Source organism: Battus philenor, unplaced genomic scaffold, assembly GCF_028537555.1.
Source record: "Battus philenor isolate CCGP_79_NKW_IND1 unplaced genomic scaffold, ilBatPhil1.0.hap1 SCAF_13, whole genome shotgun sequence".
In the NCBI taxonomy this organism is placed as follows: Eukaryota; Metazoa; Arthropoda; class Insecta; order Lepidoptera; family Papilionidae; genus Battus; species Battus philenor.
Window position 1 is genome coordinate 12462168 of NW_027181675.1, and position 27941 is coordinate 12490108.

The 27941-nt window shown below is 31.6% G+C and overlaps 2 protein-coding genes across 4 annotated transcripts in view; one reads left to right on the plus strand and one right to left on the minus strand.

The window, feature by feature from the left end:
- Nucleotides 1-27941, plus strand: part of LOC137933226 (calmodulin-like) — an 82887-nt gene that overhangs the window by 18013 nt on the left and 36933 nt on the right. The window lies entirely within an intron of this gene.
- On the minus strand, nt 638-27773 carry LOC137933148 (troponin C-like). The gene is made up of 6 exons (XM_068776956.1): nt 27705-27773; nt 27591-27621; nt 18567-18710; nt 6312-6428; nt 1351-1482; nt 638-741 (listed from the first exon to the last, which is right to left on the minus strand). Exons 1-6 carry the CDS (start codon nt 27705-27707, stop codon nt 713-715), a joined length of 456 nt encoding a protein of 151 aa, XP_068633057.1. The 5' UTR covers nt 27708-27773; the 3' UTR covers nt 638-712.

Genomic DNA, 27941 nt, shown 5'->3' on the forward strand with positions numbered 1-27941 from the left:
TGATTATTGACAAGCAGTCTTTATAAAACTATATTTGTAAAGAGCAACTGTTCAGTTTCCAGCCGGCTCTTCTCAACAGAGCTGCCATTCGAGCTGGTGGTAGCTTCCTGTAGAGACAACAACGCCGACATTTTATGTTGAATGACGACTCGAAAGTGCCCGTAATGACTATTCGAAGATTTTTATTTTTATTTCGTGTGCTAAAGTTAAACAAAAATTTAAAGTTAATGACTTCATAAATAGCACATACAATCCTTTTCAATGTCTATTAAATAAGTAATTCTTTTTATAATGTATATAACACGTATTTTATTTTCAATATTTACTAAACATGCTTGTTTCTTTTGCCCGTTCTGAAGTTTGACGCATTTATCATCCGAACAGGTGGTAGACTCAACTTGTCGTCAACAAGACATGTAATCTATCACATGTTGAATAAAGAATTTTCGAATTTGAATTTGGTAAATAATAATATGGTGGAAAATAGATACAAGTTTGTGAGCGTTTATTGTCTATTCTAGACGATTATATCTTGAATACTAAATTAAATAGAACTACGTAAATTTCAAATCAATCTTAGGTTAAGGCGAAAATTAAAACCCTTTAAATATTTAATGAAAATGTTTAATAACGTGACTAGATTTGTTTGTTATTTTCATGTTACAGTTTTGTTTGTTGCGTTTCTCTACATTTTTTCTGGTAGACAATATCTTCAGTCGCCTGTCATCATTTCCATAAATTCTGAAACAATGTGAAGAAAATCAGTTTAAAATATTTGCAGAGAAATTGAGGAAGAAGTGAAGTTACAATTATGTAGACCAGAGAGAATAAAAATGTAGCTCAACAAATCTTATCACATTTTAAAGGTAAAATGTTCCAGTGAAATTTCTGTAATGTTTCTGTCCGTTTCTGACAGCTCAAAGCAAACATGGAAAAAAAAAGAATAAAGAGTTTCCCGCCGTTGGTATGTTATTTTTCTGGGTTTGGAATTTAACAAATTAAAACGAAACTTTTATCATAAATTTCTGTATGAACAATAATTAATTCGTTCGTTTTTTAATGAAACTATTTCTAAATTATTCATTAAAAATAAGAATATAATAAATCTATAAATAATAATGTTTACTTCTAAAACATGTTATAGATATTACATAACATAAACTCTTTTAAAAGAAGAAATGAAATTAGGATCTTCCTTCTTTTTTTTCTTGATGACACCTTGATCTTCGTTAACGGTGATCAATCAAATATTCTTTTACAATTTTTTTAATTTCGTATAGAAGAATAATTACAAGCACAGCGTTGGTATAATAAATGTTAAGCACAATTTAAATATTTTACCAGTCTTACCATCAAAGTCAACGGTTCCAGATGCATCTGTGTCAATTTCGGCAATCATTTCATTGAGCTGGTCCGGAGTCAGTTGATCATCCAATGCGGCCAAAATCTCACGCAGGCTTGATGTTGGGATATATCCATTACCTTAAATGAAAATTATTGTTATATTGCATTTTTTATTTTTGCCCCTACCTTGTGTGAAACGTGACAATTTCGGGTAAAATGTGTTTTTAAATTTTTAATCTATAATCTCTTTCGTTTTTCACATTATCTTTTATTCATTCGTTTTAAGCTTCACAAGATCTGTTATTCTTCGTTTGTAGATTTTCTCGCATCTCCTTTCTTCCTTTATCTACATTCCAAGATCACAGTTTTTTACATTAATTATCACAGATTATTTCTTTCACAGACTCTAAATATTTATTAACGATTCTTTTGTTATTTTACTATCAGGCACTGTCTTTCTACTTTATTAAAAAAAAATTCTCTATCCCTTGTCTTATATACTTTATTTTAATTTATTTTCTTCACTTTTGTAAGTCTTACTCTTTTTTCGACTGTCTTGTAACATTGTATTTCATTAGCTTATCGTTAAGATATACGCTACCTTTTACAAAGAGGATTCAGGTTGAAGTCTACTAAGAGTGCTCAGTATGGGTAGATGGATATCACATATACCTTGCAAATTATCTCTGATATGCGGGATTATTGTACCATCGCAAGTAATACAAAGTATAAAAACAGTTTTGTTCGAGATTTCTCTACGAGCTCTTTTCCCTACGAGATTAAATCAAGAATGAAGAGATCCATAGACGAATAATAAAAAGATGGACCCCTGCTAACTGCTACATAGTGTGCAGATCAGATGGCCGTCGCATTCTTAAGGTTTTGAAGTGAAGACCATGGAACGGTAAACGCAGTGCTGGAAGTCTACCAACAAGGTGCACAAATAACCTTTTTAAGGTCTTGACTTGAATGCAGGCTCACAACCGGTCCTCCCGGAAATATATATGTAAAGTTGTCTTGCGGCTGAAATGTATTGATGAAATACTGTCTAATCCAAAAGTACTCTACTGAAATCTGGAAATATATATATTGCACTCTTGTATTTTGTTCCGATAATAATTTGTAGAATAGATAATCCATGTATCACTTACTTTTACAAGGGGCTCTTCAATAAACACTTATTTATGTGGATACCATCACTACGTTGACTCTTTTACAATCCAATTTGGTAAAACAGTTGTAAGCTGTGCTGTCTCCTATTGAGAGCCTCGAACTTTGCTATAGATTAAAGTGATTCTGGTAATAATATTCTGATGCGCATGATGCGCAACCTCATATGCCATTTGGGCCACAAAAATTATCCTGCGAAATATTTATAATATATTATACTTCGTAAATACGACCGTCACTCGCTTTTAAGCATTGCTTATCGAAAGCTCTATCGTACTTTAATGTTTTCAGTATAGAATCAAAAACTGTCCGGATTTTTTTAATTATATTATATTATATTATATTATATTATATTATATTATATTATATTATATTATATTATATTATATTATATTATATTATATTATATTATATTATATTATATTATATTATATTATATTATATTATATTATATTATATTATATTATATATTTATATTAAATATTCATAAACTTAAAAATTGTGAAAATGGTTATGTTATAATGTTTAGTTAGGTAAAAGTATTTAAGAGATTATCGTGTTTAAAAACTTGCGAACTATTACTAAAAACATGTTATGTTTAGGTGTATATATGTATGTTTGTCTGTGTTTCAAGCATAATTACGTCAATTTATATTGACAGAGGCTAATGTCCGATTCGCACGGCAGCTGTCCACGTGAACGAACTGTTTGCATAGCTGCTAGGCAATTGGAAGCAATCGACGTTATTCGGTCGATGGATGTGGAGAAATGGCCTCTACGATACGTCCATTGTTTAATAAATTTTACTACTACTGTTTGTTTTCAGCGAGAATCGAACGTTTTTTATCAAATAAACTTGTCTTTGCTTCCATATATAAATATCATATACAGGAATTAAACTTTACCATCTTAAAAATTTTTAGCTTAGTCATATACACGATCAAAAACGATACTGCTTTTTTAAATGAAGAAAGATTTATTCGTTATTGTAACAAATGGTAGTAGATTCTGGCAGCGAATCGATCGGTTCCATTAGCTGCGAAATATTATCGAAAATTTATTGTTTTATATTGGCGTTAAAATCAAAACTGAATTGTGGTATTTGTTTAAATGAAAACGAACCATTACACGTTGTTTATTGTTTTTATTGTACATTATAGCTATGCCGCTTCTAGAGATATCCGTAGTTATAGTACCCGGCGATAAATATTGCACATCGACCTTTGAAAAGAGACAGACGGCTAACTTCGTAGAGCACTATCACTGTCCCACACTACCTGTGTGACGTTTTGTCAGTCTTTGTATTTCGTGCGACCGAGATAACGCTCTACGAGGCCGAAATTATGCGATTGTATTTTTCCAAATGTCGATATGCAATATTTATCGCATGGTACCGTATTTAGACTTGGTTTTTTATTAGAACAAATTTTTACATCAAAATAAAGTAAGACTCAAAATCTAGCTAAATATATCCAAATACAAAACTTTACGCTTATACAAACTAAATTACTTCAAACAGAAAACAATACAGGGTGATTGGTTATTGATTTAAAAGTGTTAAAAGTGTGAATATAACTCATATGAACGAAAAAACCTTAAAGCTTTTACGCATATTTTTATTCACCCTGTATAAATTGATTACTCAGGAATATATCGCATTAATTTATTTTAATTTTTTCTATTGGATTATGATAGACCAATCACTTCTGGCAGTACAGTAACCATAAATACTTGGAACAGATGGTATTGTATAAGCGAAATTTCCTCGATGGCCTAAGCAGGGCCTAAGCATGGATTTATTCTCTGACTGTCCTAATTAAGATAGGATAATCGAGGCGGTGACGACAGCTCAAATTAGAGCATGAGATGTACATGACGTTTGACTTTGGAGCGATGCACTCGAGGAAGAAGACGGTGTAAATTAGCTGATGTATTCGCAGTGATATTTTTGGTTATGTGACTCTTGGAATAGGTTTATTGAACTCGTTTTTAAAACGGTTCTCTCTGACTGTACAGGGTGTTTGTAGGTGTATTGGCTTTAAAGGGGTGAGTGTAAATATTATTTGCTGTCAATTAATGTGTGCTATAACATATCTAAAAATCAAAGGTTTCGGTAATAATATATAAAGTAATTATAATACAGAAAGAATAAAAATACATTTAAAAAACTTAGTTAAACAGTTTTTTGATACCCATATTGTGGTGGTTGTGGAAAAATATGTACCTAGTCCGCCATATTGGAACGGCGTCCATCTTGAATTTTAAATTTTGACATAATCATCGTGTTTTAATAATGTAACCCTTTCATTTGATACCCATATTGAGGGGTTAAGGAAAAATATGTAATCCGCCATTTTGTATCGGCGGCCATCTTAGATTTATAATGTTATTGATTTTATTATATTGTATGTTTTTTTAGGACACAATATACTTGGCCTTGATTGCTCAGTTCAATCGCCACAGCTGTCTAGGAAACTCAACTCGTGGTTACAGAAATAAGTATCAAAACCAAACTATACTGATTTAAAAATGGACAACAGTCGAAAAGACTGTGTGCGTCTGAAAGTTGAAGTCAAATGAAACACTGCGAATTACTCTATTAAATTTAATACCTATTGTTAAAAATACATTCATATCCGTATTAAAACAAAGACATCCGTGGTCACCCTACACAATCCAACAAATAAAATCTTCAACTACCCAAAAAGTAGATTGAAGCTAACAGCGGAACACAGCCGTAATCTCTACCATTTATTCCGATTCGTTGCTGAAACTAACGCCTTGTCGCGAATCAACGGCCCAGAAACACTCTACGTCTTATCAGTACGACCCATAAAACAGACCCTTTAGGAGAATGTGTGGAGTCATCTGCGAAAGGAGCTTAGACATGGGGTTCGTAATACATTATTACTTCGTTGTTATTGCTCAAAGCGGTAAAGCGGTAATAAACATTTTATACGCTAGATATGATGTTCAAAACACTAAGTTGCTTTTGGAGTCAATAAAATTGTCATCATATCTTAACAAGATTACCAATTCTACGATAGAAACTTGGAACAGTTGGTAGCCCTCCCTGTGGTAGAGCAGATTTCCGAACTTCAGGGTTTCATCTTTTCATTTTATATTTCGGATTACCCAAAAAATCTCAATATAACCTGATTAGTTCTTCTTTCAGCTCAACAATCCTCTCGGCTGTTCTGATCGCGTATATGCTATGTGTTACCATGGCTAGTTATCGATAAGGCTAGCTGGGCGTCTGTCGCAGGTTCTTGGCAACCGCTGCGCTGTTCAGGCTACTACCCTCGCCAGGAACAGCAGTGCTGCCGTGAACTAGAGTCAGGGTTTTCATATTTATCCATTTGACATGGAAGTGTCTTCATTCGTTCTTGATACTTGAACATTTTTTGTACTTTGTTATCCGAAGGTCTCAAGAATCGTTTCTACTCGATACATCAATACACATCTTTGGAGCCTTTCTTCTCTCTAAATACCTTTAAAGGCGGTACGGACTGAGACTTGCAATTCTAGTCGCGAGTTCAATTCCCGGTACATAACTTTATAAAATTCACACTTTGTGCATTAATTATATGGGATTGCTACTGCTCACTCACAAGTTTTCAGAGGATGGACAGCAGCATCCTCTGTGTACCATAATACCGCACTGCGATCGTCAATTCGCCTGCTAAGCGTGGTGATTATGGTTTATACCCCATAGACATTTTTGGTGGGGGCCTATGCCATGCATTAGGCGTCTTTGGCTAGTACGACGATAAAGGAGTAAATTAGATATAAATTACCTTCTTTATCATAAAGCCTAAAAGCTTCTTTCAGCTCCTTCTGCAGGGCTTCATCGTCTTCGTCCAAGAAGTGAGTCGCAACGCGCACAAATGAATCGAAGTTAAGCTTGCCCGAACCTGTAATTAAAAATGTTATCATTATAACGTAATATTATATAAATAAGTTTAAAAATATTCTTTAAAAATCATCACAGTTGTAATAAATTGTACGAAAAATGTTCACAAAGGACTTCCGAACGAAAAACCTTTAAAGCGAAAAACCTTTATCTACATCTCATTTGTCATAAAAAAGTTTTAAAGATTTCAAATCTATTTCCAAACAACCTGTATAAAGTTAACGCTCTAAAATATGTCACATAATTCATTTTCCTATTTGAATGCGATAGGTATATAACTTAGCAGTACAAGGTCTGCTGAAAGATAGAATGCAATAATTAATTTCAATGTACACAAATTTTGTAACCCTTGGATAGGGTGTTCTATACTGTTGGGAGAAAATGAGCTTTATATACATCTTTTTTAACCTTTTAGACTTTATCTTTATCACCCTGTACTACACTAAGAGCACCTATGTACTGATTACGATACTCGTATCTCTGACACAATTAGGTTGAGAGACTTTTTCGCCCAAAAGAGTCATGTGGCGTTCATTTAAAAAATGTATTATAATAATACTATAACTTTTATATGGATAAAACGTGACTAGAATATTTTTTACCATATTAAAAATTACCGAGGAATAATTTTACGAAATTACACCCACAAATAGGAAGAGCGGGCCAAGCAAAACGAGCTGTACTCGGTTTGTATTGTATACAACATTTAGGAAAATACGAAATTGGCGCAGCGCTTCTGTGGTCAATTTGGCCGCTGTGAGTTTTAGTTGCTTCATTTTACCACTTTGGTAATGTTTTACTAATTATATATACTTCAAAGACTAGATAACCAAACTAGCAAATTATGACGTGGGCAGTAGATTTAATGAAATAGATTCATTTAAACCGTAGAATACCTTTACTTCGCTAGACATGAACTCAAAATATATATAGTATATGTGTGTCACTGTAAGCGTACAATAGCGTTAATTTTGTATTACAAAAGACTGGACAACACTAGACGAGTACAATCAAACAGACATTACCGTTCTGCTCACTTTAGGTTAAATAATATAATGACAGCTTTATTTTATCAACTACATTTTAATTCTGATAACGTTACGTAAATACGATAATCACATGAATTTAAAGCTATTATTGGAAGTTATTATTTCTTTCTCCTTCTTTCGCTAAATTCCCATTTTTTCCCATTTCTTTTTTTTTGTGATTCTCTTCTATATATCATTAATTCATTTTCTATCATACATCACAAAATTTTACATTCTTATTTATTCTTAAGTTACTTTTTTCCATCGCCTCTCATCTCCTATATTACCACAACACAGGGTTTTTATCACAGTTTATCACAATATTTATTATTCTAACGGTTTAATTTTGATTGTATATAATAACTATCGCAGATGTTACATTTATCACTATACGTTGTATTCTTTTTCTTTACATTTTGTAATCCTATTTTGATACTTACAGTTTGCTTTATTTTTATTCTTTATGTAAAGCAAGTAAGCAGTACTTGACCCTATATTAATTCCAACATTTATTCCTTTAAATTACATTTTCAATAACCCACCTGCATTAGCTGAGGAAAGTTACTCTGCATCCTTCATCTTTTATTTTGGATTCGATTGTCGTCTCTTATATTTTTCTCCTGGTGTTTTATTTATGTTAACTTTAATATATATTTGCTATCTATATCTATTACATTTTCTTCGAAATTAAGTTAATATTACTAATATTTTAGACTATACCTATTTCGCATCTTGGCAAAACGAAACATCTTCTAATGATGCGGTAATTTTATGCGAGTCGTACTTCCTTGGTTATCGTAAAAATGTACACTGGGCTGACTTCCAAGAACATCTTTAATTCTAAGGTGCAAATCGAAAACGTTCTTATGCCATTAACATAAGTAACATTATCATATGTATTCGATTTAAAACAGTTTATTCTAACCATAGTTTTTGAGACAAATTGATATTCTATCCTTATTTATATTGCGTTATTAAATTATTTATTTATTTATTCGTATTACATACTTGAAGAGCTCAATTTATTAGAATCTAAAATCCAATCGAACAGCCCTATAAAGGTATCATTAAATGTAAAGCCACTGAAAAAAAAAACTATAGAAAGCATTTAATGATCCCTTTCACAACTGCATGCAGTAGTTAGAGCGATTCAATTTTGTTATCGCTTTAAAAATCTTTTGGACTGTATGTTTTTACAAGTGTTAGTGTAATAAACTCTATGAATTTATTATATGATAATTCAGAAACATCACACGGAAGTATATTATATATATACAGTATATATATATATATATAGTATATTGTTAAAACCGTACGCAAGTGTTCACCAAAGTGTTATCATTATACCAACCGATATATGACGTCGCATATATATATAAATAATGGGTTACTTAAACTTCACGAATATTATTATTTCTTATGAAAATTAATCCAATGTATATATAGTCCATCATATTTATTATTATGCAATGTTTTAGGTAACTGAATAGCCGTTGGGATCGAAAGGTTCTCGAGGGGCGACCTGACGCGGCGTGAGCCCCTCTCTTGGTGAAGTGACGATATTGTTGAGGCGGGAAGTTGAAGGATGCGGCAATGCAAAAGCCTATCGGTTGAAAAGGGGAATAATACAAATAAATTTAATTTTATTATTATCATTCTCACAAACATTTAATGTAAAAAATTAAAAATAATTAAAAATGCCGAAAGAGCAATTTCAGAGAAACTAAAATAAAATAAAATTTCTCTATAATGTGCCTCCTACAAATTAAAAATACGATTACCTATTCGTTCCAAAGACATTTCTGTCGACTGCAATCTTATATTTTATTTACGGACTTTTGATACCAAAGCTTTACAAATTTCTTTCTATAATAAATTAAAATGTCAAACAATAGATTTAAGTGAGTATTTAACATGTAGTTATTACACGAAAAATTGATAACATAGATTACACACGAAACTTTGTTAAATTTCATTTAAAAGAGCAACTATTATATAGTTTCTGACCGGCTATTCTCAACAGACCAGCATTCTGAGCAGATGGTAGCTTCCTACTTATAGCATTAAAAAATCAACGATTCAAAATCGTATGTAAATTCCTACTTAAATAAGATATTTTGAACATAAATTTGAATTTGTATTACCAAAAGATACCACGTCAATGTACTTTCGTGAAATCGAACTTTGTTGAAGTTTGAGTAAATCTGACTTAAACCACCATTACGTTAGTTCGGGTGTAACAAATGTTTTAGTTTAATCGAGCACTTGTATCGTAATAGTAAAGGGTCACAAAACGCCGCCACCGGCATATTCCCTATAGTTTTTATACAGTTTATATGGACACACTGCCTCACTCTACAAATCGAAACCAACTTTACAGAGTTTGATTTACGACTTTGGGACGTTCCTTTCTCTTTGTTACATTTATATAATCAATGTTAGTAATAACATAAATCATATTATAAGAAAACCGTTTTTTTACTTTGAGTATATAAGTGCGAAAAGAGTGCTTATCTTGGAAACCTTTCGGAGAGGCCTAAACTTTTACTTAGGTTGTCTATACGATTACATAACATTGATGTGTGTATACGATATAGATCAGAAGTAGCTTAGTTGTTCAAGACTGTCTTACGGTTGTGGATTCGATTCCAGGCAACAAAACCGTCGTATCTTACGAACGAACGTCGAACGAAAATCCGGGGATAATGTGACATGCGTTCCAGGGCTGTAAGGTAGATTACAACTAATACTCTTTTCGTCTTTTTTTATGTAAGATTATTTGTGACCTAAGAATAGAAACATAATAAGGCTAAGAATAATCCGATGGATAGCCTAGCAATCTAAATAGCAAACATACGAAATACCATTAAAAATGTAGAGAATTGATTTTAAGGTAGAGACACAATGACTGTCACATTGACCTCAATACATGCATTCGTTGTGAACTTTAGATCTTTTTATTTCAAGACACTAAGAGTACCTATTTCTGCGAGACAATTCATTTTGCTTACCAATTTTATCCCCAAAGGGATTTTGTCAGTTCGCTGATTTTATAAAGAGCTCATGAAAAAATTTTGTACTGACATTTTCATTATTTTACTTAATGTAGACATTGCTTGTAGATATTTTGGACGATTAATTTAAAAAAATCGTACTGAAATTTGCAACCCGAATGGTGTTAAATAGATTTTTATTCTTTAGGATATTTAGTTTTCTAGGGAGAAATTGATATGTTTATTTGATTTAGATATCAATCGGTACATCCAGACGTTGAAGTGCTTGTAAAACGCCATCATGTAAGTCAAAGTAAAGAGTTAGAGCTCGGAACCAATTCAATTGCAGAGAGGTGTTTTACAGGGAGACGTTATCTCTCCGAAACTGTTCACCGCTGCACTGGAAGATGTCTTCAAGGTCATGGACTGGAGCGGGCTCGGCATCAACTGCGAGTACATCACTCACCTTCGGTTTACTTATGATATAGTCATAATGACTGAAACCATGCATAACCTAGGTATAATGCTCGATGATCTCAGTAAAGCCTCCGGCCAAGAAGGCCTATTAATATGGGTGAGACGAAAGTGATATTTAATGTCTAATTTATGCTACTCGAAGTTCTAGATGATTTATATAAATATATATATATATATATGTGTGTGTGTGTGTATATATATATATATATATATATATAAAAGATGAACCGTCTAGTTTATTAAATCCAACTTCGTGACAGAGATCACTTGCCAAATCTAAGCGGATGCGGAGCGTTCGGGAACTTATTAAACATTCTCCCATCTAAAATACCATGATGTTTCAAGTCAAAGGTTTTTGACTAAAATGCGTTACCAGGGATGACATACGGATTAGAAGACTTAAGAAGGCTCAAGGTCACCCAGAGAGTAATAAAGAGAGTTCTGTTTGGAGTTTCATTGCGAGATCTAATCAGAAATAAGGAAATCCGCAGAAGAACACAATTCACCATCATAGCTAGAAGAATTGCTCGTCTCATGTGGCGGGGAGCTGGACACCTCGCTCGTGTAACCAATCGCGGCTAAGACCGAAAGGTTCTCGTGTGGCGACCATGAGCCAGTAGACGCGGCGTGGGCAGGCCCCCCTCAGGGTGGACTGACGACATAATAAAGTTAGCAGAAAGGCGCTGGATGCGAGCAGCCCAGGATGAGTTTCCGTGGTGATTTTTGGGAAAGGTCTCTATATATATATGTCTCGCAGTGGGCGTCTCTTGATCAGCTGAAAAGGCGAATAAGAAGAAGGTTTTAACATGTACAAAGTAAACTAGAAGTATCTAGGTAATGGAAAAAACTATCGTTAAGCGACAGTCATACTATTATAAGATCCTGTTTCAAAACATTTAAACATTACAACTGTACGGTTATAATAATTAAAATATAGAAAAAAAATAATATTCAAAAAAAGAACCGAACTTGTTTTACTTATTTTTCACTTAAATTACTTTATCAGAGTAGCGACAGATAGCTTATTAAATATTTAAGATGATTGATAGTGACGGTAAATGCTTTAAAGTGATGAATATATAACTCATTTGTCCCCAATATCAACTTCATTTCAAAATCGTGTAAAAAAAGTGTAAAGTGGTAAGTACTTTATTGTTTTTAATTAACAAAAACATGGAATGTTAGAATTTTAAAGAGTATCTTTTTAGGTACATAGAACAAGCTATATAATGTCGATACATGTAAAGAGAATGAATTATACTATTAAATAAAGACAATTGTAGAAAGCATAAAAAATTAAGGCACATATCTCTAATTTTTTTACTTCGAACTTAAAGAATCGGAATTACGAATTCTAAGGTACAATAAAATAAAAAAGCATCTATTTATTATACCATTTTATTGCATTTGCGAAGTTGTTAATAGTTATTAATGCAAAAACAATAAATAGCTCATTTATAAGCAAAAAGTTATTTGAACCAACGTCTATATCATATTTAAATATATATTTACCTCTATTATTAAAAATGTTTGGGTTATTTTACCACTAAAGTCATCGGCGTCATGACTTAGTTGGATAAAGCGCCTGTCTAGTAAATAGGAGATCACGAGTTCGAATCTCGTCGGGGCCTGCTTGTGAACAGCTTTTTTTTTATCTAGGTGTAAAAGATTTAAAAGCATGAATGTATAGCTCATTTGTCTTAACTAAGAGCTTTGATGGGTATTTACAATCAACCTGAATAAAGTAATCATTCCGAAACATTATATTTCTTCTATCGTTTCTCTTTCTTACAATTTTTTCTTTATTTTTACATAATCTGCGGGACAAACAGTAAACAATAATTTACTTTAAAATCTAGTAATAAAAATTTAAAAAACGCTTACGCAATAAGTTATTCTATATTTCTGATCCCACTGATTTTTGGATAGTGTATATGGTACAATATTTTACACAAAATGAGCAGTACATTCACCCCCGTTAAACTTTTATACTTATAGCCATTCGCCCTTTCTAATACTAGTCTAACATCTCTAGTATTAACATCTTTTGATAATAATTATTATTTAACAATACATTTCCATTTATTTGATAGCAGGTTATTCTCATGGCGCTATGGATGGCTTAAAACGGAATGCGTCAAAACTTTTGAGTTGGAATCAGTTTCAGCAAAACTTCCTCATAATTTTCGCACAGACGGGAATCCGGAACGTTTCTGACAGGAACTTGATTACTTCGACTTTCCTATAGGAAGTATTTAGGCCAAAGTTCGCTGAATAGAATTTTGTGAAATTCGAAATAAATTCTATAAATGTAGAAATATGTCGTAAATATGTTTTATAAATTATTGTACTAATTTTTAAGGTTTAATTTTCTTCTTTGGTGTAACGTTAAATTTATAGCTACTCAAAAATCATTTCCGTGTCGTTTCTTAAACTTTATGACGGACGCAAGATAATTATCCAGATGTTTTTTTTTTATTTATTGGCCCTCGCTATTGGGGACCTCTTGTTCCACGCCCTATTTTGTTGTGAACAGTTCAAATTTTTCACTTCCTTTTTATTATTTTTATACTCTTCTTCTATTCTTCACAATCTATCATTATGATCTTTGATTCCATAATTCAGTCTATTTTCTCTTCCGCTCTAATATCCTTTCATCTATCCCCAATTACAGCAGTTAAGTTTATTTATAAAATTTACATCACAGCTTTTTTAGTAAATTTTACTTCTTATACCTTTATTATACAGATGTTCCATAAATCAACTTAAAGTCGAAATCGTGTTGTAGAGTAGGCATTGGTATACCCTAGAAAACTATTTGAAAAATCTTCTTCACGTATTTATATAGTTACTTCAAATATTCTGATTTTTCACTTCGAAAAATTAAAATTGTAACTTCACGATAGACTAGCTAAATCACCCGATTTCTCTTGTCGTTGTTTACACTATATATAGATCAAGATATCGTTTCAATCCATAGAAGCCCACTACAAGGCACAGGCCTCCCCCAAAGATATTTATAGAGGATATACCGCTTTTGTCACTCTTGGCAGGCAGATTGGCGATCGCAGTGTGAAATTATGGTGCGCGGAGGAAGCTGCTGCTCCTCTTATGTAATTAACGCACAAAATATGAGATATATAAGATTGTATCCCGAGAATCGAACCCGCGACTTAGTCCTCTACCGCTAGGCTACCATAGATCAATCCAAATAAAAAATAATAGTATGTAAGGATTTTATATACAAACTTAAGTTATGTTCGATAGGTTCTGGATTTCCGGAAATGTCATTTCTGTCTCACGTCTAGTGATTAACTATATTTTTGTCTAAAGCCTGTTATAACGTCTGTGTATCTATTTTTGTTATTATATGATAATAGATGTAAAAAGTTTAGAATAATATTTATTTTACAAATATACAATTAATGTATGGTACACCCCATCCAAAAGTCATCAATTTTAGAAATAATAAATAATGTAATGGTAATATACAAATTTAGTATAAGAAAAAGCGGTTTCTCTATTAGGATTACTGGTAACTACATTTTAAAATTAATTAATGTTTACTATCTGTCCCTGCAAACTTTATACTGCTAAAAGTTATAGGCCTGGCGCATTCCAATACGAAACAAAAATTATTATTATTATTTAGTAATTACTTTTTTAAGGGTGCTAAATAAATGAGTAACACATTCGCTTCTTTGAACCTATAAAACCAATCACCTGTATATATGTAATTGTTGGGGTAATATCATAAATAAAACTAATTCATAATTAATAGAAAAAGCATTTTAGCTTTTTAAATTATTAATAACATAATTAACTTCTCAGCGAAGATGTATCAATATCGATACGTAGATATCAAGAGTAATGATCAGAAATATTAATTACTTAGAAAGTCGTTAAAACACGCCATTAATGTGAAAATTATAGTCGTTGAAGTTAAATGGTTTCGAGTTAATTGACTTTTGAAGTGTATTAGGCTTATTTGAAAGAGGCACTTAAACAAACGATGGAGTGAAGACTTCGTTCATCAGGGTGTTTGTAGTCTTTACTATAATTAATAATATATTACGATTATCTACTTTAGATATAGAAAGCAAAATATTCAGATTCGTCGTCTTTTCAACCTATAGACGCCCACTGAAAATTACAGGCCACCCTCAAAGATATCTATGGGGGAACATACCATAAACGCCATGCTTAGCAGTCGGTTTGGCGAAATCACTGTGATATTATGGTACGCAGAGGATGCTGCTGTCCATCCTTTGGAATCTTGTTAGTGAGTCGTGGCAATCCTATGTGACCAAGAGACAAAGTGTGAATTATTTAAGATTGTATCCCGGGTATCAAATCCGCGACATACCGCTGTTACAATAATCATAAGAAAGTACAATCGACGTTCTAATTGCATTCCGCGCTTTCTTAAATACAACCTTAGGGTATTAAAAAGATTTTTGTTTAAAGTGTCGATTAGTACATAAAATAAAGGCTATATTACAGGGCTAACGTTGCTCTTAATTTATTTATGTACACCAGCGATAGTCATAAAAATATTATACCTTCATTATCATTTCAACCGCAGAGCGTCTAATTTTGTACATAGGCCTCTTCCTATCGGTTATTCAAAATCGATGATGTGTAGTGGGTATACTGCAGCTAAGTGATAATAATGATGATGAACGAATGAACTGTTACATTACCATTTGGGTCGGGATCATTTCGTAATTAGATTGCGAAATAAAGTATCCTGCATATGGTCGAGTTCAAAGCCAAATTTGTCCAGCGCTATGGTGACTCAATGCATTTGCAAGATTTTTGAATAGCTAACATATCTTTAAAACGATCAACTAACAATCGGATTTATATCAATTGTGCAATAGGAAGATTTGATTTTAAGTAATTTCATACAATTAGATATCCACATATATTAGACAACGTAGGTCCATTTGAAATGCCTTATATTTCTGTCTCTATGTTTACTTTAAAGTATAATAGTTACCATGACAGGAAGATGTAGCAATAAGTCCACCATTGATAAACTCAAAATTAAGACCAGACTCTCCACAATATGTTACAAACAAGTCTTAAACTATAACGGTCATATCGTCTGCAGATAACCAGAGAAACAAACTACTAGTTGTATGAAAATAGACAGTAAAAGACCACGTTGGCGCACATCGGCTGGTATAATCAAGTCAAATGAATATCTAGACTCTCCATTGCTACTGCCTTGAGGAAACTAAAAGATAGTATGGAAAGAGCTTGTCATAGAAACGTCAATATGTTCCGAGATAGACACGACCTTCAGAAATGAAAAGGCGACTGAGAAAAAGAATAGTGTATCATCATCATGTGATCCAATAAATGATGATGATTATAGTAAGGTATAGGCCTCCTTCAAAGATTTCCATGATGACGAGTCTTGCGCTGCTCGCATTCAGCAGCCTTGATTACTACCAGCATACCCAAGCATACCAGCTCGTGTCACCATTTAAGAACCTATAGGCCCCAACGGCCAACGGTTTCACGACATGCCACGCCCACTGCCACTTTATATGTGCAATTCGTGAACCTTGGTTGTTTTTTTATGTATTCTCTAAAATAACAGTAGAACATTTTTTTTTAACAAGCGTTTGTCATATTGACTGACAAGTAAATTATGTAACATTATATCTTTGCGTGGTAAAAGTAAATTGCTTGAGCACATTATTAAAATAACCTCAATTTCATACGACGTCATTTCTGACGGAGTAAATTATAAGGTTACGTTCATTTGAACAGGGACGCGAACCCATCAATTAGTGGTTGAGTGAGAAGCGGGCGCGGGTCACATGCCACAGACGTTTACAGGTTACAATTTATAAGTTGAAGCGGTGGCGTTTCGAATATATATATTTTACTGATATAAAGGCAAAACACTGTGTAGATTTTTGTAAATCTTATATCTCTCTGTGTTGTGTAAGCATTAAATTACTTCATTGATTTCAATAATGTGATTAATAATTGGATAATTATTTTTATGATTATAAGGTTCGGAATTGATGACAAAACTTACTGTTGTTGATTTTGATAAACATTTACCCTGGACTCTTTTAAAGAATTAGTTTTTTTCTTGTGCAGTTTTGTTTTAATATCATTTTAAGTATTTTTTTACAAAATGAATGACAGATAGTGTATTAAAACCTTCACGTAGGTTTATCAAGACTATGTTCAGATTTTTTCATATTATATTATTATCAAGTTATTTATTATTCCTGAAACTATTGATTTTTGTAAAGGGTGTATCATTAATTAATTGACAACAAATGTGCTATAACTTCACTCCCTTTAAAGTCTTTACATCTAAAGCCAATCATCAAGATTACTAGAAAATAACTTGCGTGTAAGCGCATCTTTACATCTTTATATTGGTCTATCCATTGAAAAATAATTCTGTCTCTTTCTCTCGTTAAAAAAAGTGTAGTTTAAAAAGCGATGTATTACAAATATAGTGTAGTGTGATTATTTCTGTTAATGAGGTATGTCGTCTTACATTAATCACGACAAGTAGACGATTTAGTATTGTGATTGATGAAAGATTTACTTAACATTTACAGCCTTTGTCATCTTGTTACATCGCAATAAAAATATATTGGAGATTCGTTCGCAGATGTTTCAGAAAGAATGTAAGCGCACTTTTGTGTCACGAAAGATCAAAGCACCGATGTCTTTAAATCCAAAATCGTCAACTCGTAAAGACTGTAAATGTTAGGAATGTGTATCGTTGTCGGAGATTTAAAGACTCTATTTCCGTCGCACTGCCTGCTTGAAAATATTACCATTTTTAATGGCCCGTCAGTGATATTTACTGAAGTATTAACAGATGTATTAAAGTGAACAACCTCACGGCTTGACAACTACGCGTTTCCTTTGATAATTATATTGTGTTAAATCTTACGCTGAAAATTCGAAGTATTTTTTTATTAGCCAGTGGTGGAAAATTAAAACTTGCAATCGTGAGTCACAGTTTCGATTTCTGGGGCACAATCTTAAATAATTCACACTTTGTGCATTAATGCATAAATAAATTACTGTTTATTATCTTTCCCGCATATTTTGTTCTGCAAGAAGTTATTGACTTGTCGCATTTCAATAAATAATATACAATAATGTACCATATTTTCTTGTAACCGATTTACTTTAGTTGATCAGGCGTAAAAGTTGAGCCGAAAGGTTCTCGAGTGGCCACCACGAGACGGTTGACGCGACGTTTAGATTTGGTTGATAAACCAGTTTTCATCTTCTTCGTCTTTTTACTATGGCGCTACAACTCTTTATGACTCTTGGCTTCCTCCAAGATCCTCTTCCATCTCCTTCTATTCGCCGTTCTTTGTCAAGATGTCTTCCTCCCGGTACTCCTCCTCTTCTACACATTCCAGTAACCTCTTCCAGGGTTTTCCTCTGGGTCTTTTTTTTAGTAAATTAATCATAACAGCAATGATGGCGGTTATGAAAACTGTCTAATACATTGCAGAGTGATTTGTTTAAATATTACTTCATAATATCTTAATCATTGTGGCATATACCTTTCATTTTAGGTCTTTAAGTAAGAAATTAAAAATTAAATTAAAGAATTAAAAGGGTATAAGTGAAACTTACCATCAGCGTCTTCGTTGTCCAGTATCTGGTCAAGTTCGTTGTCGTCGTAACTGTGGACCATGGTGTTTAAGATGGTGCGAACCTTCTCCTTTTCAATGCGCCCCTGCTTGCTCGAGTCGAACATGCTAAACGCCCGTCTTAACACTGGAAAACAATGAATAGATTAGTTGTTTTAAAAGCAATTTATCTTATTTTATTATACATCTTATAAACATAACAAATAAACATTGAGATGACCACCGTTTTTGACCACAGACGCCCACTGCAAGCCATTAAACTATTATCGCCATTGTAGGCGGGTTGGCGATTGCAGTGTGATATTACGCTACGCAGAGGACGCAACTAATCGTGATCTTGAAACATGTGGGCATTAGCAATCATAATATATATTCTATTATAAAGAAAATTAATGCACAGAACGTGAATTATTTACGATGTTATATGTGTGTATATATTATGTATATATATAGACATATATATATATATATATATGTATGTATATATATATATATATATATATATATATATATATATATATATATATATATATATATATATATATATTCGAAACGGATGACTTCCAATCGTAAGTGGCAGTCCTCTACAACTTGGCTACTACTTTCAGAATAACGATAATTGGCGGTCTATTTGTATTCCATGCTTTTTAAAATACAACTTTTGCTTGGATAAGAAATTATATATATAATGACAAAGAATAAAAATCTGCTACCATAAAACTAACTACTAACTAGGTATCTCATTCCACAAACGAGTAGCATGTATAGTAAATGACTTGCCAAGGGACTGCAAGGTGTTTGGTTTGAGAATTTTTAACACGTAGTTATTAAATGCTCTGAGTGGTCGTAATATATTTAAAAATTAAGTGCGATATGGATAGTAAGAAGATAAATAATAATAAAGAATAAATAAATCATTAAACAAATATACGAAAGTAAAAAATAAAGAATAAAAAATAAAAACAATAAATGTGAAATTTTAGAAACCCTGGATGGAAGAAGAACGTGACGCAATGTATGAAAAGAAGTGAAAGATATTATGAAGGAAATTAGAGGAATGAATGAAAGATGAGTAGGCAATAAAAAAATATTATGTAAATAAGGACCTTGTCTATCCATGGGTTAGGTTTAACGGGAATCCCTAAAAACGGAGCCGTTAAAAAAGTGGAAACGCTCTTTAAAATTAGACGGTGAAGTTAAGATTTTAATGTTTCTTACAAGTGCTTTTACTTTATTACATTATTTATTATTATGATACAATGAAGTTCTTTTATTATCATTACCCTAGGTCAAGAATAAAGGGTTTGGAAATTTGATATAGTTTAATGTTAAAATTCACTGTGTATTAAGTACATATATTTATATGTATACGATTATACATAAACAATACAGTTAAATTATAACATGTACATATATACTGTGATAAGCTGAAATGTACATACATCTCTACTAGTCAGCGTGCAATTTCATTGATAAGAACATGACGATTCTTCGTTGTATTAAATTTTGATTAAGATTTTTTCTAAAAGACATGATACTAAGCTTTCTCACGTCTGATACCTGTTTTGAGAGATTCAGCTAACATTTCCGTTGATATAAATTTCTGATTAATTTATTTGCCTCCAAAATAACAAAGTTGTCTATAAATATCATAATGTAATTAATTATAAATCAAATAATTTCAATTGTCTACTGCATGTGAGAACAATTTAAATATATTTTTTAAATTCTTATTTTAAAACAAAAACTGTGCTTGGCGAATTATATACATGGTGATTGTATATAGATGTAAAAGCTTTAAAAGAGTGAATGTATGTATAGGTCATTTGGTGTTAATTAAGGTATGGTACACACTATACAAAATTCAGAGGTTTCAGAAATCATAAATAACTTAATGATAATTAATAAAGAAAAAGCCTTTTCATAATTCAGATTACTCTGTATTACACATTAAAATTCGTTACTGTTAAATAATTGTCATTGCAGTACTAAAAAAAAATATTAATGTAACTTATTTCAGAGCGATCGCTATACAAAGGTGATCGGAAATATGTATGGAATTATAAAAGCTTTGAAACTTTTTGCTGGCAAATAAGCTAAGCATTTCCCCCTTCAAAACTTTTACACCTATCACCAATCACCCTACATAATACAGAATACAATATAGGTAAGGGAATTCAACTAAACATCTTTTGACCACGAGGTCAGTTCGCGAGAAATAGTTGCTTATAAATCCTCGCTATTTGTACCCTTTCTAACTGAAGCAAAGCGTTCGTTGTAATACCCCCAATGTTTGGCGAATCGATAGTCGAACTCCTTGATCCGCTGAAAGCCTTTTTCATTGCGAACATGTTCATGAAACGTTCTGTGTTATTACTTTTATTTTATACTTGCTAAAAATAAATTAACTCAACATCAAAGTATTCAATTGATTTATTAATTAAATGCAAAATAAATGTATTTACTTCTTAATTTATATACAATTCAAAATAACTGTATAAGTACAATAAATAGGTAGATTTAGAAAGGGCGTGAAATGACGAAAAATGGGCAATGGTAGTCCAACGGTAGAGGACTGAGACATGCGATCGTAAATTATGCGTTCGATTCTCAAAATACAATTTTATTTTATTCACACTTGGTTCATTAATTATATAAGATTGACACTGCTCACACATATGTTCAGAAAATAAACAGCAGCGTCCTCAGCTTACAATAATAACACACTGCAATCGCCAACCCGCTTGCCAGGCGTAGCGGTTATTATATATCCCTCATAGATATATTTGAGGGATTCCTATGCCTTGAAGTGGGCGTCTATGAGTCGGAAAGAAATGAGAAATGCGTTCTGGATTTTTTTTTCTTAAATACATTTCTGTTTCCATAATTACCTTCTGCAATGTAATATTATAAAAATGACCTAGGAGAAAAGGAAAAAACTTATATATATATATATAAATAAGTGTAAATCTCAGTATAGATTATATTATTTTAAATTTTGTTTAAAATTGCTTTCCTTTTTAATCTTCTCTTCTCTTTGATTGGCATATTTTAGATGGTGGTGGTTTATAAAATTTGTATCCATACTTTCACTATTCATTGTCCATGGGAAAACATTTAATTTATTATGACAATAATATTCATTCGTTATAGTGCTACCGAAATATAAATACCGCTCTTTATTTATGTAAACGCTACGGTTTTGGTAGCTCTATACATCTTCTAAAACCTACCAATGAATAGCGATAAGTAATTCATAGAATATATTTTAGGATATTAGACAATAGAAATATTACTGGACCATTGAATCGTACATTTTTATATCTATTTACCAGAAGAATTTTAATAGTTAGTACTTAATAATTTCCAACGACTGGTTTTTCAGCCCATAGAAGCCTATTGCCAGATATAGGCTTTCCAGAAGTATTTATGAGAGGAATTACCAAAATCACGACGCTTGACAGACGGGTTAGGTATCGCAGTGTGTTGTTATGGTACGTAGAGAACGCTGCTACCATCGTCTGTAAAACTTGTTTGTGGCAATCTTACATAATTAATACACAAATTATGTATTATACTAGATTGTATTCTACCTCCTTCCTTTACCGCTTAGCTACCACTGTTCTGCAAAATCCCGTGTACGTCTCTATAATAAAATTAAAACATTCACTTATCTAATATCAGAATAACGTGCATAAAAATTTATATAAAACAGCTGGCAATAAAAAGTCCTTGAGAAGGGTCTTACAACTTCATATGTTCATAAAATTTACGGCGTGTACATGATGGCCGAGGTCGATAAAGTAAATTACTATCTTTGTTTTCATTTATATGCGGGACTAAATATATGGTTTATTTTATCTTTCGGCCTGATGGAAATTTGTGATTTTATATCTTCTACATTAACCCGGTTTTACAAAAGGTTTTTTTTTAATCAACCTTGTTTATTCTATATACGAGAGTGACACTGAAAGGTAAAAACTGGCCAGTAAAGATTACATTTGTAATATTTTTTGAATTTCGAAAATAGTACTATTTACTACGTTACATACAATCTGGTCATGTACATTAAATAAAAACAGAGGTTGAAACACCTCTGTGCCTATTTTTCATATTCTAATTGAAATTAAAAAATCTTTATTCATCATTCATTAAATAATATCGCTTGTTGACATCAAGTTGAGTCTACCACTAGTTCGGATAAAATGCCTTAGACTTGAAAAGAAAATGTGGAGGAGGGAAGTCAAGGGGACTATATATTCTTTTAAATTATAACTCAATTAACATTGATATAATCTGTGTGCATCTTCTATAAAATCATCTACAATATAGTAACCTTTTGCACAAATACGTTCTTCGATATATATTTTTTTAAATCTAGCAATGAAATCTTTCTGAACGTTTTCAGGGGTTATTATGAAAATATAAATATTGTTTAAAGAAAGATTTATTAATTTTATAAATTAAAGTCTTATGTAAAAACTGATTGAAGAAAAAAGAAAGAGGATTTATGGTTGGCTAATAATTATTGAAAGTAAATTGTATATTTTATTTATAGTTTAAATCGTTTTTACGTCGCGGATTTTCAGTAAAATGCCCTGGTATTTAATTATCTATTTTTATATATCCGGTGGCTACTACTCGCAATCTCAATTAATGGGATTTTGTGGAGAGAAAATATAGTCATATATATGTATAAAAATAATATGAAAATAAACAGAAATACAAATGCAAATAATATATATCACATCTTCACAAAATGGTAGGTTCAAGTTAAAAAAGTTAAAGTAAGGTTTACTTCTCCGTGTTTAATTTATATTACGTATTAGAAAAAAATATCACGCAATAACTCTTTTAAATGTGTTTTACACATTAGCTAGTGAGATTTAAAAAAGGAACGCGAGAAACGTTAAAAGTATCGACAAATTGATCTTGCCTCCGTAAACTATCGCCAACGTAATTAACGACAGTTATATTTATAAAAGGAACGAATCACGTGACATTTTAAAATTTCAAACTAACATTTTTCGCAAGTTATTTGGCACAAAACAGTATAGGACGATAAAGAAGCAATCTATTTTATTGTTTCTAATGACAGATATAAAATAAATTCGCTTTTGCGCTAGATAAAAATGTCTACTAGCAAATTACTACTCAGTAATAATGAGGAAATTATAGTAATTTGAATATAGAACGCAATTAGAACGTATCGTACGTATAAACAAGTCTTGTCTCTTATTTAATGGATTTTTTAGAACTATCTTATTTTCAAATATTTCGAATTAAAACTTTCACTTAAATATTTTCTTTGCATTACTTTTACTGTATAACAGTTTTTATTTATTATTTTCACATATGCTAAGGTATATTATTTTATTTTCATTGTGTTATTCAATATTTTAACGACTTCAATGTAAATGAAAAGGAACAAAAAGTACGAGATATTTAAATTCAATAAATAATAAAATTTATTGAAATAAATTAGTTCTAATAATTTTTTTTCGTTATAATATTTTTTATTTATGCATTACTATGTGTTTACTTAAAATCCAGGTTGTGATGGGGTTTGCATCCCATCATATTATGCTTCGTGATTTCCTACCAGCCTGATTCTTGACCTCCAAAAGCCAATTTTTTGTCTCCTAAGGCATCTGTATGTTTTAGTTGCGACTATAATAAATTAACTGTTTATATTTCATTACTAAACACTTCTCTTTTCTTTTTTATTTTTCTTCTGTTATATCTTTTACTACTTTTTTCTCTTTTTACATTTATAGTTTATGACACTTCTTTTTTATTCTTCTGTTAATATTACAAATATTTATAGCTTTAGTTTACTTTTCGAGTTAATACATGGCGTTATGAATAACATTATTAATTTTAAAGAATAGCCCGCAAACTCATTTCTAGTTCAAAATCATTGTTAGTTACCTATGTAACGATTATTTAATCATCTCGGGCAGAAATAAATATTGTCTTCAGAAAGATCCAAAAGTTCACATATTCTAGGTATTTAATTTCGGTGACACTGTAAAAGTCGGAAAAGCGAGGCTATGGATACTAACCAAGTAGTGCCTGTACAACGGTTGACTTTACTATTCAACGAGACTAACTTACTTCAAGCTACTTTGTAAACTTAGAAACACTTAGGACAAGTTTTACTAAATCTTCTTTAATCTGTTCTTTAGTTAATTAAACTTCTAGTAGATTAGTATTCATAATTTTAAAGTTTATATGTAACAAAATCACCGTTTCAAGAGATTTCATATTCACTTTTACCACGTGTATATACAATTACACAAAAAAAAACTAATATACAGCGTGATTGGTTATAAGTTTAAAAGCGATTGACTATTTATATCTCATTTTCATTAAAAGCTTTAAAACTTTTACACCTGATTCTGATCACCTGTGTAATTTGACAGCCTTCTAGAAGTACTGTAGGAATTAATAATTGGGAATTATAAATAAAGAAGAAGTGAACAGTGGTAGCCCAGCGGTGGGGAACAGAAATTTTCGACCGTAGGTTGCGGGTTCGATTACCGAGTTACAATCCCATATAATTCATATTTTGTGCGTTGCTCACAAACAATCTTCCAATAGATGGGCAGCAGCGTGATCTGCTTACCATAAAACCACACATCGCCAACACGCTTACCAAGAGTGGTGATTGTGATATATGACCTCTTATATATCTTTGGGGAACGCTTATGCTATACAGTGGGTTGTAACGTCTATAGGCTGTAACGATGAAAATAAATACCATTGATTTAGGTGTAGCGTGTACCATACATTAATAGGTAACAAAAGAGCCTTTTGTAACTACTTTCATTTTTATCTATAATCTATCACCCTGCAGAATAGTGATATAATTAGTTCAATTTTCTACACAATTAGATACATTTAACGAACTTCTAGGCTGTACTCATAGTTTTTTAAAAAAGTAAATTAAATTAAGAATTAAAAAATTTTGTTAAAACTCTGTATCAGAATGAACTCGGGTAAACTTTCACATGAAAGTTATTTTTCTATTTCGATCAACACTGTTGTTTTATTGATATTTAAAGCTTTCGCTTACTTTAGAAGGCAAAGTGAAAAAGGTGCTTAGACTAAACCACATTAACGTGATTTTGGGCTACGTCTGGAATCTCGGATCTGGTCGTTATATTACATGTAATATCACCCGATAGAGAGCCTAGAGAGGTTTTACATCGCTTAGGCGAACGCTCCATAGAGTTGTGGTACCAAGGCCCTTGAAAGACCAGACATCAATTTATACGATTTCGGCTTGACTAATATTACTGTCACTTCGTAAACCGTAAGCGCAGAATGATTGAAATGAGAAGCTCCTGCAACACTTCTATCTAGCATAAATATTTTAAAAAATAAATAATATACATGTATTGCAATAAAAATGTATCGGAGTTCGTTTTCAAGTACTACTAGGTCTATCGCAGGAAGTTGAAATAAAATATATTAATTCATTAATATTCTAAGATGTTTGACTTTAAGATTTTTACTGCTTCATAGAACAAAACAGGCAAAAATAATAAAATACATTAACAATTCCTTTTAATATCAAGCCTGTTAAATACGTAGTTAAATATTGTTTTATGCATTGGCAGTGATCTCCTAGCGGTAGAGGGTGAGTTGCTATAATAGTTTGCGGATTCGATTACTGGAATACAATCTTATAAAATTCACACTGGTCATTAATATATAGGATTGTCACTATTCACAATTAAGTATCCAGAGAATGGAAAACAGCGTTCTCTGCGTATCATAATATAAAACTGCGATCGCCAACCCTCCTGCTAAGCGTGGTGATTATGATGTATTCCCCAATAGATATCTTTGGGAGAGGCCTAATATACATTGCAGTGGATATCTTTGGGCTGAAACGATGACTAACACTTATTAAAATCTATCCTGTATTATAATAAAACTATCCAATTGAAAAAAGAAACTGTTTATTTTACCTCGTTGTTAAGAAAAACCTATGCTCAATTGCATTTCATGTCAGTAGTGTAAATGTATTAAAAACTTAAGAAAATTAATACCTTTGGACAGTGAGAAGTAAAATTTTAATTGCAAATACGTTGAACATTTAGTACGGGCGGCATTATAAAACGTAGAATTAAACTCGAAATAGACCAACATTGATTGTATGTAAATCTAAAGATGTAAAACTGCAATAAAACTGTAACGTGCGGAATTTTACGCTCTTTAAAATAAATTATTGCCTCTGTGACTCTTTTTAAAACTAGGCAGGTGAGGACAAAAGATTTTTTTTATTTTTTGCAGTCTCATAGCTGGCCGTGTATATGAAATTCGAAGTCCATTTTTTAAAAAAAAAATTTATTGGACTTGCATACCAAAATATGATTACTAAGGTAGTTTCCCATATTAATATATAAAAAAATTTTAACGTTTTTTGTATTATTCTATATTAATATATTTAAAAAGAGTTACATCTTTTTAATAATAATGGACTAAATTATTTTAGTTCCGAATCCAACACATATATCTCATCAAATTATTTCAAGTTTAAATGAGAGATATTGCTATACTGTATAACTTACACGAAAAGATGCTATTTCCTAACATTTCACATTTGATAGTTAACGAAAGTTATTGTGCCTCGATCATACATATATTTCATACTTTTTCATTGAATTTATATGTATTGCTTTGGATTCTATGTGTATTATTATTATATTTTACTGAAAAATCGATTGATTTTTACCGTTCCGGCATTGAAAATTTGTATACTAGATGTCAAAAGGTCGTTGATAACGAAGGTGAATATATTGTTGATTAAAATAAAATCTTGTTAAAAGTGTAGTCGTGTGAATTTAACTTAAGAAAGCGACATCATTTTGCGATCCCTCTTATAGTCATAAAATTTTGGTATAAAAATCCAATAATATTAATTTTTAATTTTAAAATACGCGTAAAAAATTTCACATAAAATTTTTTTTATAATAACTTTAAAATAAAAACTTACTCGTTATTTGCTCATCGTCGATTTGAGTAGTCTGTAAATAAACAAATTTACATTTAACTAACAATTATTATTTACGAAATAAATTTTGAAATATAATTATAAATAATAACGCACCATTTTGAAAAAAACGTATTATATCGACAAAAAGCGCGCGCTAGATGTTGGTGCGGACCAAGCTCCTGCACAGACTGGCCATTTTGAATCGCGTTCGAAATTTAAACTTAGGTCGGAATGTTTCAGCAGCGTTATATGGACATGCAGGAACAGCATGTGCTCAATATGATCTGTGTAATTTTTTTTATTACCAGATTCTTTTCTTATATATTAAAAATTAACTAAGTCTCAACTTGT

Excerpts from the sequence above, each read along its gene's own strand:
- LOC137933148 (XM_068776956.1), bottom strand. Across the intron at positions 18,711-27,590 it reads CGACGATGAGCAAATAACGA|TGTTAAGACGGGCGTTTAGC; the intron begins GTAAGTTTTTAT and ends ATTGTTTTCCAG. Across the intron at positions 6,429-18,566 it reads GGACAACGAAGACGCTGATG|GTTCGGGCAAGCTTAACTTC; the intron begins GTAAGTTTCACT and ends TTTTAATTACAG.